The sequence below is a fragment of the Ascaphus truei genome, chromosome 4 (assembly GCF_040206685.1).
Source record: "Ascaphus truei isolate aAscTru1 chromosome 4, aAscTru1.hap1, whole genome shotgun sequence".
Lineage (NCBI taxonomy): Eukaryota > Metazoa > Chordata > Amphibia > Anura > Ascaphidae > Ascaphus > Ascaphus truei.
Genome location: NC_134486.1, coordinates 51271651 through 51286809, shown reverse-complemented (window position 1 = coordinate 51286809; position 15159 = coordinate 51271651). Strand labels below are relative to the sequence as shown.

Sequence of the window (15159 nt, the reverse complement as noted above, 5' to 3'; positions counted from 1 at the left end):
ATGGGCAAAAGCCCTATTATTCAAATCTGGATGATAGCGCATTTGCCTATTAAAAATAAAACATTTCCCAGCCAGCATATAGTAAACAAAAGTTGTACTTACCCCTGCCCGGATGAAGGCCGTCTTCATCCTCGGCCTCCACGTCCGCCTCGTCTTCAGTGGGCACCGACAGTAAAATAAAAACTAACTACAGCTCAACCCCGTTATAGCGCAATCCGCTATAACGCGGATCCACTTATAACGCGGTTTGAGCGTGGACCCCCGAAGTTAAAAAATAAATAAAAAATTAAGTTTTTTTTTTTTTGCACACACACTGCACACACTCACTGCACACACTCACTGCACATTGCATACATTCACAGCGCACTGCATACACTCACAGCACACTGCACACACTCACAGCACACTGCACACACTCACAGCACACTGCATACACTCACAGCACACTGCACACACTCACAGCACACTGCACACACTCACAGCACACTGCAGACACACACACAGCACACTGCACACACACACACTGACACACACACTGCACACTGCATACACTCATAACACACACTCACAGCACACTGCATACATTCACAGCACACTGCATACATTCACAGCACACTGCATACATTCACAGCACACTGCATACACTCACAGCACACTGCACACACTCACAGCACACTGCACACATTCACAGCACACTGCACACACTCACAGCACACTGCACACACTCACAGCACACTGCACACACTCACAGCACACTGCATACACTCACAGCACACTGCACACACTCACAGCACACTGCATACACTCACAGCACACTGCATACCCTCACAGCACACTTCACACACTCACAGCACACTGCACACACTCACAGCACACTGCACACACTCACAGCACACTGCATACACTCACAGCACACTGCACACACTTACAGCACACTGCACACACTCACAGCACACTGCACACACACACACACACACAGCACACTGCACACACACACTGACACACACACTGCACATTGCATACACTCATAGCACACACTCACAGCACACTGCATACATTCACAGCACACTGCATACATTCACAGCACACTGCATACACTTACAGCACACTGCACACACTCACAGCACACTGCACACACTCACAGCACACTGCATACACTCACAGCATACTGCATACACTCACAGCACACTGCACACACTCACAGCACACTGCACACACTCACAGCAAACTGCACACACACACACTGACACACACACACACACACACACACACAGTCTCACACAGTCAAATACACACACACACACACAAACACACACAGAGAGACACACTGTCTCTTTAAGGGAGCTTGCTCTCACAAGACGGAAGCAGAAGTAGGAAGCAGAGACAGGGAGAAGAGCTGTCAGATGCTGGCTAAGTGCTGTGTGCTGTTGCCGCTGCCCCACCGGGTCTGAGAACGCTGGGAGAGTTCTCAGCTTTCCCCCTCCGGCGGACACTGTACCACCACAAAAAAAAATGTAAAAAAAAAATTTGGCGGACATTTTGTTTCCGCGACCCCGTTTATAACGCGGTGGTCGCGGGTGGCCCCCGAGAATCGCGCTATAATGGGGTTAAGCTGTACTAGCCTGTAACCCCTTAATCACCTAAGTGGTTCCAGAGTAAAATATGACTGATAGCATGCAACATGACTTTCACAAAGTTGCATTTAGTATGGGGCCATATCCGGAGCCCATATTTGTGCATGTGGGTTGATACATCACATGTAATAATCAGTATTAAACCTGTAATGGTTAACCCTATAGTGTTTCCATGGAACACTACTTTTGAATTGTAATTAACTTTTGTTTCTGTTTCTGTTTCTGTAATCAATGCTGATTAATTGCTAACATACAGGAGCTGCCTTCCCTTCCCAACACAGACACAATAGTAAACAAAGTTAATATTACCAATATACATAATGTAACATAGCATATATAATGTTATTGTTGATGAGTGTGTTGGGTGGCAGTGGAGATGGAGGGGCTTGATGAGTGTGTATACTTTGTACTGCTAAGTGTACTTTGTCAATAAAATAATTTTTTATGTTACAAAATATCATTCAATCTGTTTATTATCTAGTAGAGTACTGTATATCAGTGTTCAGACAGTGGATGCAGTTGTGTTGTGAGAGAGGAAAAGGAAACCTTTACAACATGCACATAATAAAAACAAAAGAAAGCAACTCTTGATTTACACATGTTAACCAATGTTAACCCGGTAATGTGTAACCCTATAGTGCTTATATGCACCTGTACCACTATATTTTAATCATAGTATATATACCTTACTTACTGAACTGTATACCTGTAATTAAAGAACCAGTACCAGGACAACACTAAAGTACACCAGTATCTAGCCACAATTATGGGTGCTTCAGAGTACCCATAAGGGTGTCCTGTGTGTATTCAACTACCGTGTACCACTGTCTGGGTTTTTTAAGTATTGGGGCACAGAAAAGTGTAGAGCAGGGGTGAGAGGTGTTCATTTGTAAGGTGTACGTTTTTGTACAATGTAAATATATCGCTACTTGGAACTCTTGTTTATTACCTTGTTTGCACTAACACGCAACTAGAGATGGACAATTTATTTTTGCAAATTTGAATCCTCAGCGGATCGTCCGGTTCCTTTGGTCTGCGGATTTCAGCAGATCAATGTCCAAAAGGGAGATTTGAGTTGTGCAGATTTTTTATTATTATTATTACCAATATACTCCTCCGATTCCACAACCCATGGATGGATTTGTATAATCCAATTTGCGGATTCAGTAATCTGTTGGTGGATTCTTAAGAGTCCACCAACAGATTGCTGAATCCGCGGATTGGATTCCTTATATCCATCCACGGATTGTATCCAATGGTTGATTTTGATGAATCTGAGCGGATTTAAACCGCCCAAATCCGTATGCGGATTTTACAACACGAAACGGATTTTGGGGGTAACATCAGTAAAAATCTGGGAAACGGATTTGGGCAGATTTGCCCATCTCTACATACAACTATCTGAGTCAATTTTGTTAAGAGAACTCGTCTGCTGTGTGATTAAAATGATGAGTTCTGTAATCAATACTGATTATTTGGTGACACACAGTAGAGCTTTCCCGCTCTTCCCCAAGCAAACACAATACTAAGCAAAGGTTATATTTTCAACATACCAAATCTTTTATTTGACAATATGCATGATGGAGGTTGAGAGGTGTCAGGGTCTCCTAGACATCCTGCTCCCAGCCATAGTTCTTTTCTCTGTCCACCGGGTGTGCTGCTGCTTTCTGACTGCTCTGGGGTTTGTCTGTCTGTCTGTCTGTCTCTTTGTTGCTCCTGTTCTGTCCTTATAGTTCCTGCTTCCTGTTTCTCCTTGCCTTTGTTTTGTGTCAGATTTCATGCCCATGCTTCTGTCTCTGATATGTTCCTGTACCAGTTCTGTTCATAGTAAAGGCCCTTGCTGGTAATCTGGCTTGTCTCTGTTTGTTCCCTGATCCCCAGTCTCAGTCCCTGCTCCACAGTTTCAGTCCCTGCTCCCCAGTCTCAGTTCCTGCTTCCCTGCCCTGCTCCTGCCTTCCTGTTGCCATATCCTGCTTATGACCCAGACCTTCCTGTTTGCTGCCTGCCTCTGACCTCTGCATGTGACCCTGATGTTCCTGCTTGCTGCCTGCCTCCGATCTCTGCTTATGACCACGACGTTCCTGCAAGTCGCGTACCACCGACCTCAGCTCGTGACCCACACTCTTCTTGCCTGCTCCCAGCTGTTTCGGCCACCAAGGTCCTACCCGCTACAGGAGTCCCTCGTGACAAGAGGATTTGTTGGAGGCTGTTTTATTGTATACCAATTGAAAAGCATTGAAAACCTAATCTTTTAAATTTGTGATGACAGGCATGTGCAGACAACTGTTGTACCAGCCATAACATACATAGATAAATGCATTCCATGCAGTGCATCCTAATACAGAAATGCAGAAATGGAAATTAAAAGAAGAGCAGAGATGGCCGAAGCAGGAGCGCGGTGCACCACTCCCACCCATTCCCCTGATACTACTTCAACAGGAGTGTGTTTCAGTCAGGTTTGGGGTTTCACAATGGCCATCTCTGGCTGGTATCTGTCTTTGACACATTTTTTTCAATACCATGACCCATACTGTAATTGTGCTTGTGAGTGCACCTCAAATTTAATTCCTACATTAAACAATGTTTATTTATTTATTATTAACAATTGGTCCAGCAGTCACTGACTTTAAAGACAAATCTCAAAACGGGATAAATGCCGAATGAAAAAATATTTAATGCAAGCACAAGGTATACATATACATAGAGAAATGCAACACAAGCAAAAAAAATGTAGCACAAAAACTTAACATCATAGGTAGCATAGGGACATGACACAGGGAAAGGGAGTGGGAAAATAAGGGTAGGTGGGGGAAAGGGGAAATAAGGGGGGAACGTTTCGGGGAGAAAACCCCTTCCTCAGGCCTGTTCCTCATGCCCCAGAGGAACATAAGGTACTTCCCTTAACCATGTACCCCCAAATATAATGAGCAGAGACCCTAGAACAAAAAGCAACCGTTGTCCATATGAGCAATAAATGCAAAAGAAGAGTGCGTGGTGTGTTTTTTAAATATTTTGTTAATGATAACAAAAACGTTATTTTTCCACAGTTTGATGTGTGTTTATTATCATGTCTGGTATATGAGTGTTTTGAGGTGGGGGAGGTGGTGTTGTGCAGCTAAGGATTAAAAGTATCTTGAATCACATAATAAATATTTCTTATTCAACTACCACTGTCTGAGTTTTTGTGTGAAACATACAGTACTGGAGCTATCTCCACCTCCCTGCCCTTCCACTTCCCACAAACACAATAGAAAGCCAAGTAATGTATTTTAATTAAGAATAATGCTCAAAAAGGAAATAAAAAAGTGAATATATTACGTGTGCTGACATGCATGCGTAGACACCTTCAATCAGCCGAGACACACATACATGCATTCCATGGTGCAACACAGTATGTAAAGCATGCAAAGTGTGCATCTCCCTGGAATACACAGACAACAAAATATACGTTTCCCATAAGAAAGGTAGTATTTAAAAGAGACAAGTGTCATAGCAACAGTGTAGTGAATTTGATTATGCACAAATGTTGCGATGAAGCCGCGACCGCGTGCGCGTTTTTCAAGAAAACACATAATCGTGTGTTTGTTGCACAACAGCCGGGTCACGTGGGCAGTTCAGCCAATGAGGGTCACGTGATGTCACGGCCACGCCTCCCAGTCACTGTGGATCACAGGCCACAGATCGATCAGTCAACAGGCGCGCGTGACGCCATGCGCACCGTTGCGCGCGTGTTCCTACTTTATCCATGGCCTTAGAGACACATGATAAAAATGTCTTCCTAATTGTGCAGCAAGAACAGCAACATTGTGTTATAGTTTAGACATACTGCTCATTGTACAATATATGTCATTATAACACTGTTAACATTTTTACAGATATTATGTTGAAGATTCAACTGAAGTACTGTATGAAAAGTGGTTTGACTGTGAGGATCTTGGAAAACAACTTGTTCCAATAATGAATAAGTAAGTCCTTCACTTCCTAAACATAGGCGACATTTAGAGCCCCAACTTGTGCATTTTTTTTTAATTGGCTGAAACAGAAGTATGTGAGGTCTAACCATAAGATTGTAAGTGTAATTTCATCCTGAGATATTTCAAATTGAATTAGTAATAAAGGTAAGATTTTCCAAGCATTTGTTTAAATCTGAATAAGAGTGTCAGAAATCTGCTTTTAAAGCTATAATTTCCTCAACAATTTAGTTCTGATGTTTAGAGTTGATAGCTGCTGGTACTGTATGAAATTCCTAAATTGCAGCTGCTGAGAACTACTCAATTTTCGCTGTACTTCAAATTTGCAAAAGAACCAATAGCAGTGACATGTTTTGAGGAGTTAAGTCTAGGTGATTATCATTTTTTTTTCCACAAAAATCAGACACCTTCAAGTACTTTTAAATCTTTTTTTTTATGTTTGAAAATATACTGATGCAGCGGCCGTTATTCGATCACTTCACGCGGCAATTAATGCGGGAAACCGTGATCATAACGGGGACAAAGCTCGCTGTGTTTAATTAAATGACTGCGACGCATTAGCTTCCCAAAGCAGGGACCCCTGCTGTGTGAATGCTACCGGCGTCTGCCTTTGTGTAATAGACGCGCAGAAAGAGAGTCTGAATCAGTCCCTCTAACTGCGCGCCTCTCACAGGCGATCACAGAGGTTTTATTAAAATTCTAAAATTACAGTTTTGTAGCAGGGGGTCTCCTGAGCTGAACAAAGTTAATTTCAGGTCCGGGGACCCCTACGTCCCAAGTTACAGGCCCCGTTATTGGGTGCCGGTACACCCGCCATGTTAAAATCCTGTGGGATCAAATTAAAACAATGCAGAGGGATACCGGCACCCCATAACAGGGCCTGTATCTCGGGAATTAGGGGTCTCCAAGGCTGAAATAAACTTTGTTTAGCTCGGAAGACCAACTGCTCCCCAACACTAGTATCAAACCCTCCCCCCCTCCAAATAAAAAATCATTACCTTAGCGGGTAGCTAAAATACATTTTATTTTTATTCATAGTGTGCGTGAGCAGGGGGTCTCCTGAGCTGAACAAAGTTAATTTCAGGTCTGGGGACCCCCTACTTCCCGAGTTACAGGCCCAGTTATGGGGTGCCGGTATCCCCGCCATGTTAAAATTGTGGGTCACGTGACCGCGGGACTAGGGGGATACGGGCACCCAATAACCTTGTTCATTTCAGGAGACCCCCTGCTCATGCGCACAATAAATAAAAATTTAAAATGTAAGCAGCTTCATTACCTTAGCAGTGACCGCTAAGGCAATGAAGGGGTTAAGGCACAGGTGCCAACCCTGTATGTAAAAAAACTAAAACATGGCCTACACAGTACAGTACATTTAAATAAATCACACCCCCCCCCCCGTACCACCAAACACACATACATTACATTAATGGGCCAAACACATTAATTACAGTAGCATAATAAAATAAATACAGTACTACTGTTCTTATTACCACCGCGATACAGTACATTCTGACACATACACTACAGTACTGTATGCCAAGCAATGCTCGAAATAAAATAAATAAATTACCATAAATCAATCCATTCACAAATCAATTACAATACAAACCAAATCAATTATAGTACACAATTCACTATTCAAATCCTAAAAACAAAACAATTAAACAGAAATAAATGACCATCTATCAATCCATTCACAAATCAATTACAATACAATCCAAATCAATTACACAATTCACTACTCAAATCCTAGGAACAAAACAAGGAATCAGAAATAAATTACCATCAATCAACTAAATCTAACCAACAATAAGCCACTATTAAAAAGCAAGCCCTCCCCCCCTGAAATAAACCATAGCAAACACATTTGCACACCAAGCTGCAAAATACAGTTAAAAATGCATCAAAAAAAAGCAAGCAAACATGAGCAATACAAGCTTTTATTTGCTCTGTATTATGTATATCCATAGGGACATACATAAATACAGAGGCAATAAATGGACAAAAAAAAATCAATCACATTAAAAAAAAAAATTCAAAACCTGTACAAGCTAAATAAAATACATTTATTTTGTAAACTTACCATTATTTGTCCCGCTCACCGACTCCCGTTGATACTGCTTACTCTCGAACCAATCCACGCAAAGGAACCCATAAAATAATAAACCATAAAATAATAAACCATAACAATCCAGAGGTCTGTGTCTTCTATTCCGTCTGTGGAGTCTTCATCTGTATTCTTTTTCCGCTCTTCTTCTGTTCCTCGGCCACGCCCTGGCCTTCTTCTTGGAGGGGTGGTCCTCCCTCCACGCCGTCTAGCTCTAAAATGAGACGACAGGCTTTTGAAGGCCAATGATGTCACATTTTCGTCATATGGTTCCAACGACCTTGATTGGGCCGTGAAAATCATGTGATTAAAAAAAATTAATAAAAAATTGATGATGTCATTTAAAGGCAATGATGCCAGCCAATCAGAATGGCTGTGCCTTAATTGCCTTTAAGACGATGTCGTCAAAAGAAAGATGGCCGCCCTCACATGGTACAGTACTTGAGCCAATCAGAAGTGGGATGTAAAACCTATGATTAAAAATAAAATAAAAATAAAAATAAAATGTAAGCAGCTTCATTACCTTAGCAGCTACCCGCTAAGGTAATGATTTTTTATTTGGAGGGGGGGTTGATACTAGTGTGGGGGTGCAGGGGGTCTTCCGAGCTAAACAAAGTTTATTTCAGCCTTGGAGACCCCCTACTTCCCGAGATACAGGCCCTGTTATGGGGTGCTGGTATCCCTCTGCATTGTTTTGATTTGATCCCACAGGATTTTAACATGGAGGGTGTACCGGCACCCCATAACGGGGCCTGTAACTCGGGACGTAGGGGGTTCCCGGACCTGAAATCAACTTTGTTCAGCTCAGGAGACCCCCTGCTACAAAACTGTAATTTTAGAATTTTAATAAATCCCCCGCGATCGCCTATGAGGGGCACGCAGTTAGAGGGACTTATTCAGACTCTCTTTCTGCGCGTCTATTACACAAAGGCAGACGCCGGTAGCATTCACACAGCAGGGGTCCCTGCTTTGGGAAGCTAATGCGTCACAATCATTTCAAAAATAATAACGTGCCAAAACCGGGGAGAATTAGGGGATTATATAATTTTCGAATTCAAGATCCATTCGAATAGCGGCCGCTGCATCAGTAGTAATGGTGACATTGAATAGGTTTAATGTCCAGTCGGTACTCCCTTATGTGTGATATCACTATGTGCTGAACAGGAGTTTGCACAGGTAAAACCCCCCCCCCCATTCCCTCTCCCTCTGCATAACCCCTCTCATATTTACTGGACTCCTAAGAGAGGCAGGATAGGCAAGACATTAAGTTAACCCTTGATTGACAAGTTCCTCCACTTCATTCAGGGGCCCCGATAAAAAGAAAATATCTCAATGTAAGGAAAAACTAAAAAAGCCAAGTATTTGCTTTAAGTATTGTTACATTTTTTAAAGGAAGACAGCTACATTACGTTCTTTTCAAAATGTTTTTACAAATTATTAGTGATTGCATTTTGAAGGGGTTATTCCCTCATTTTCTACATAGATTGTAGATTTTGATTACAGTTTTCTAACTGCTCAATATAATACAACAAGAGACAAAGAGGCCCCAATGCTATATCCAATGACAAATCCTTGGGTACATTAATATGCATTTTATCTATATTCATACTTCATAAATGTGGGTCATTTAGTTAAAAACCTTGGCCAATTTTTTTTAAATCTACGACATTTAAAGATGTAACGGGAGACCCATTCAGTAAGTCTTACACTACCAATATCATACACTATTGTGTATTTCTTCCACTGCATAGAGATGAGGCAACACAAATGCTACAGCCAAACGTATGGGGCGTGTGACTTATATGCGGTGTCTCAAGGGTTACATTTCAGGAGCGCTAAATGTGCTATGTATGAGCTGTAGTGCAGTTCATGGTTGAAAATCTCCCCCATGATATACTGCAGGGGTGAGCAAACTTTTTACCCCGAGCCCCCCTTTTCATCCATGATATTATTCTGCCCCCCTGCCTTATGTAATCCAAATCACATGACTTTTTTTTTCAATCGGTATAACATTTTTAAAACAGTAAACATGGCAAATGTTATAGGTTTGTTTTTAAATAAATCCGCATAGTAGTATAAGATAATACTGACTGCTATTTTTTTCCTTTCCCCCCCCATCCTCTCCCTGATCCTCTCTATCTCCTTCCTCCTCCTCTTCATCTCTCCTCCCCTTCCTACTCAGCTCTCTCCCCCTCAGTTCTCTCATCCTCCTCCAGTTCTCTCCCCCTCCTCCTCCAGCTCTCTGCCCCTCCTCCATGCCTGGAACGGGTGTTGATAGAGGCAGGTAGGGGGAGATGATAACGGCTGAGTGCCGCAAGAGTTAAGCAGCGGAGCAGCCGGCAGAAGAGTTAGGAGTTGCACGGAGGCAGAAAGGATGGCCGAAAGGAGCGCGCTGTAGCAGCACAGACACCGGAAGTAACAAAGACTTCCGGGTCGGACCACTGGGGCGCGCTCCTTCCACGGCCCCCCCTACAATATCTTGTGCCCCCAGAGGGAGGCACAATCCTCAGTTTGCGCACCCCTGTACAAACAGATGTGGCTTCTTGTATTCGACCACGTGCCTTAAGAAAATCGGTGGCTATCTCACAGAACCGCTGCAACATTTCTGTGATATTACTGCAGCCAGACTAATGGCCTATTGGATTAACACAGTGGGTGTTCCTGCAGTCCATTCAAATAGCAGCCCCCCTGCTGTGTTTATCTGATGGGCCATTAGTCTGGCTGCAGAAATATCACAGAAATCTCACAGAAATGTTGCAGCGTTTCTGTGTATAGCCACAGATTTTCCTAGAATTTCCTGTGCTAGAAGGAGAGAACAGTAGGACACATCTGTACATATGTATAATTTTATTTTAAAATATTGAAAGGCGTTACATACTATTTTTTCCTGCAGGTTTTTCAACTCAAAACAATATCAAACCGGAAAACCTGATCCAGGTAACATCAACACTTTTCAATGTGACTGAGTTGGGTTTGATTACTGTCAATATTTCTAAAATCTGTGCATGATATTCGTAAATCTAAATCAATCTCAATTTACAATTTTGCAGAGAATAAATGGATTAGAAATGTGTAAAACTGTTAATCTCTCTACTTTAAAAGAGCATTGACAAAACAAAGCCTCCAATAGTAAATGAAAAAGCACTTATTCTGGTTATTCACTTATTCTGTGGTCAAGGTCACAGGCAGGATACAGCAACAGGAAGTCAGGAGCAGGGCAGGGGAGCAGGAACGTAGACTAGGGAACAGGGACTGAGACCAGGGAACAAACAGGGACAAGCCAGATTACCTGCAAGGGACTTTAATAATATCCAGAACTCCAACACGGAACAGGAAAAGAAGCAGAGGCAGATGCATGGGCATACAGTAGGCATAAGTAGTCTGAAAACAAAACAAAGGCAAGGGAGTAACAGGAAACATGAACTACAAGAACCGAGGACAGGAGAACAAGAGGAGACAGACAGGCAGACAGAGGAACCCCGAGCAGATAGAAACTAGCAGCACACCCGGTGGACAGAGAAAGGAATTATGACGAGGAGCAGGATGTCTAGGAGACCCTGAAATAAGAATTTGAGAAGATATTGGGTGAATAAATCATTGTAGTAGTCACTCACCTCAATAAGAAATATCTTTCATAGCTTCAATGATGGGGATTAGGCCTTAATTTTTGAAGATGTTTTTTTTTTTTTGTATAATCTATATTGAATCATAGGTACATACAGATGTAACTAGGGTTATTGCCCCGCTAGCGCTTTATGGGGTATCTGATGTAATATTTTATGTTTTCATTGCCATTGAATCCCATGAAAACTCTTTAAAGCTTGCTACATCTGTATTATATTCCGGTTTAAACTTCTGACTGACGTAACTTGTATTAAAAAATAATACAGATATAGCAAGACTTACTATTCTTGTGGCCATGGAAAAAAAATGGGCCCAATCGCGGTCCCAAGAACAGCAAGTAGTGTGGCCCGGAAGGATTAACGCTGGGGGTCCATGCTTTTAAATGAGACCCCCACAGCCTTAATCGTTTGATGGGCCAGCTGTTGGGAGAGAATACATGTAATAACATTTTAAATGAATTGCACAGCCATCTCTGCCTGCTGCCGTATCCTTGCATTGCTGATGTACGATACAGGGTTTAGCAACCCTGCTAGAACATGCCCTTATATGGGTCTCTACAACATAGGGGGAGCTACTGTATATGACATATTTGGTCATTTTGGTCATATTTGGTCATTACGCGGGCTGCATAGTGTTAGTGTCCTGCCATTTGATGATGTAGATGACCAAATATGGCCATATAGCTCCCCCTCATGATGTAGAGACCCATATAAGGGCATCCACATGTAGCGCTGCTTCCCCCCTCTAGGAGATTGGCTGGCTACCAGGTGTGGGTTGGTGCATTGTACGTGTAGGCTGCAGGAGATCTGAGGATCCACGATGTTGTGGGGATAAAACGACAGGCTTTTGGATGTCTTAGGCTTCATTCGTCTCTGGTGCTAATGCTTCCATCCACCACAGGCTCCAGCTTAGCTGGAGCCAGTCCCCGCAGTGGAACCAATCTGTCATACTCTCCCCCCCACCCCAATAGACTGAAGACTTAGGCAGGAGGTATATAAAACAGGCATTTTTATTCATATCCACTGTAAATGTTAATCCAGTGGATACATTCTTCTGTATCAGCTCCCAGACCTCTAGATGGTACCTAGGCCCGCTATCAGACTTGAGGCCACTCAAGCTGCCTGGTGTTTAGCATCAGCCCCCTGAGGGGCTGAAGGGGACGTCTCAATCCCAAGAGGGAGAGACTCAGACTAACTAAAATTTAGAGCTGCCTCTTCCTTAGTGCAGAAGAGGAGGGCACAAGGTCTGCACCCAGGATTGGGGAATCACAAGTCAAGTCCCACCTCCACTCCTGCCACTCAAGGAAGCTGCATGAGGGAGGGTAAACCCAAGATGGGGCCTGACACAGCCTGCAGATACCAGGACCTACAGGACAGGGGGGGGGGCAGCAGTATAGCTAGACCAGCCATGGCTACACACATCATCCAGAGATTGCGAAGTCCTGCATCTTACCTTCCCCTGCGGAGAGACGGCTGCAGATGCAGAGATGGCTGCAGACAGAGACAGCTGCGCAGCTCATTTTAAGGCTAGTACAGGTATTCTCTCCCAGCAGATGGCGCAAAAGGATTAATGCTGCCGGGTCCCATTCAGAAGCCTGGAACCCCACAGACTTAATCCTCCTGGGCAGCTTACTGTTCTCAGGGCCATGAAAATTGTAGCTGCACTGCAGCCGCACCGGACCAGTCAAAATCGAGGCACCGAGAAAGTAAGTCTTGCTACATCTGTAATCTATTAGAACACAGCAATTAGTTCTCTCTGATTTTCCTACTACATTACATGCTAGAGAAAGCTTTTTAATGTTTTACTGTACAGTATATTTCTCAAATAACATTTATACTTCTAGGTTAGCTGTTGCCTACTTCCCACCATTTCCCTTTTTATGTTATGTAAGGTGTTTTTGCTTATTATTGTAAAGTATTTACATGCTCTACCAGGTTGACCACAACAAAACATTGTTCATCAGGAAGAAGCATGCATTTGGAAACATAGAGTACAATATCATGTGTGTAATACTTTATTGTGTTACAGAAAAATAAAATAATTCCCATCATAAAATATATCACAATAAACAAAGAAGCCCCAAATACACATCCAATATGTCAAATTATTTAGTAAATTAATATATGTTTTTCTATATTTGTTCTTCTTATAACTTTGGTCATTTAGCTCAATATTTTGGCCAAAACATTTCAAATCTGCAATCAAGTCATGATAGACCCTATCTGCATGTCCTACACCAGAGGTGCCAATACTGGGGGGGAATAATTTTTTTTGGGTGTGTAGGGGTGGAGGGAGCACAGCGCTTACAGAGGCCCCACGCTCTTCCCAACAACATTTGAATTGAATGCCAGGGGAGCGAGCAAAGCCTCTGTAAGTTCCTTTACCTTGTCTCCCGGCTGCTTCTGGTGACATGTCGCCATCACAACAGCGTCAAATGATGCCGCAGGGTAACATGATGTTGTGACGTCTGAAAATGTCGGAGAAAAGGTAAAGGGTGGGGGGGTGGGGGGCACGAGCAGGGGGGAAGAGCAGGCAGGGGGCGCAAGCAAATAAGTTTGCGTACCCCTGTCCTACACTACTAATTGTATATCATGTCTTTTGTATTTCTTCCACTGTAAAGAGAAAAGAGGTAACAAAACTTGTTGTTTGTTATATAGGATGTGCATTGGGGTTTCTTGTTTATTGTATTATATTTGGTCAATTTCCCAGTGGCACTCTAACTGACACAAATTTATATATAAATATATAATATTGTGGTCTAGGTTTTGATCTTGCTAAGATTGTGTATGTTTAATCATAAAATATACTGTGAGAAACATTTAAACTCCAAATATGTCTTCTAGCACCTTTTTTGTTTAACAGTACATAACATTTTAAATTATATGGTATGAAGCAGACAGGGCAAGAAAGGCCTTTTTAAATGTGTGTTACATTGGAAAATTGCTGGTTTTGCCACTACCTTTCAAATTAATTCTTTTTATGCTTCCTTGTAGATCAACCACCAGAAAAAATGCCGTTCTCTCTTAACACCATGAAAGTTATGGAGCCATTTTCATTTCAGAACTGGCTAGATAAATACCGTATGAAAATAAATGAGAACAAATACTTTAGGTTTTTTGCAGACAGTTTTGAGACAAAGGTACACATTTTTTTTATTGAGCCATAACTAGTCCAATGATGTAATTCGTATTCAATTAAGTTTAATATAATTGGAATAATAGTGTAAAACTAGATTTAGAAACAAATCTATGGTTCCTTAGGTAGTCTTGGTATTTACAAACTTCCACAATTACTTGTCAAAACAAGGATCCCAAATGAGTTTTTAAAGGACAGTGTTATGTATCATTAATACAATTTTCCCTTCATCGCTTCCAAAGACGAAAGAGAACAAGTCTGCCCTATGCCATTTAGATTCAACATATACTTCTATTTATGAATGGCTCAGTGCACAGTGAAGATTTTATTTTCTTTGGTCTTGGTATTTGAAACTAGATTTAGTCAAATACTATATATGTAGTGTGGCATGTTACTGTATGTTACTGTATGTTACTTTTGTTTACACTCTTTCAATTTAACTTTGAATTGAGCAACATTTAAATGTTGTACTATATTGCAACACTAGTTTCACTATCTCACCACTAAGGCCCATATTGACTAAGTAGTACAATTCTATAAGACACCGTTTCGTCACGTGAAGACACCTTATTATGGCCCATTTAAGTGAATGCATGTGAGAATGAGTATCCACTGAGTGGATATGAAGCCTACTATAAGTTTGTAAATGGTTTTAAGTACTAACCTGTAGGCAGAAAGAAGTTACACT

General features: G+C 42.0%; 1 protein-coding gene across 4 annotated transcripts in view; it reads left to right on the top strand.

The window, feature by feature from the left end:
• The window catches only part of HAAO (3-hydroxyanthranilate 3,4-dioxygenase), a 56494-nt gene that overhangs the window by 32671 nt on the left and 8664 nt on the right, over positions 1-15159 (top strand). For all 4 annotated transcript variants that reach the window (XM_075595757.1, XM_075595758.1, XM_075595754.1 and 1 more), the window contains 3 exons: positions 5510-5599; positions 10606-10649; positions 14330-14475. In XM_075595757.1, the coding sequence (XP_075451872.1) occupies positions 5510-5599; positions 10606-10649; positions 14330-14475 (280 nt within the window). The remainder of the gene's footprint in view (positions 1-5509; positions 5600-10605; positions 10650-14329; positions 14476-15159) is intronic.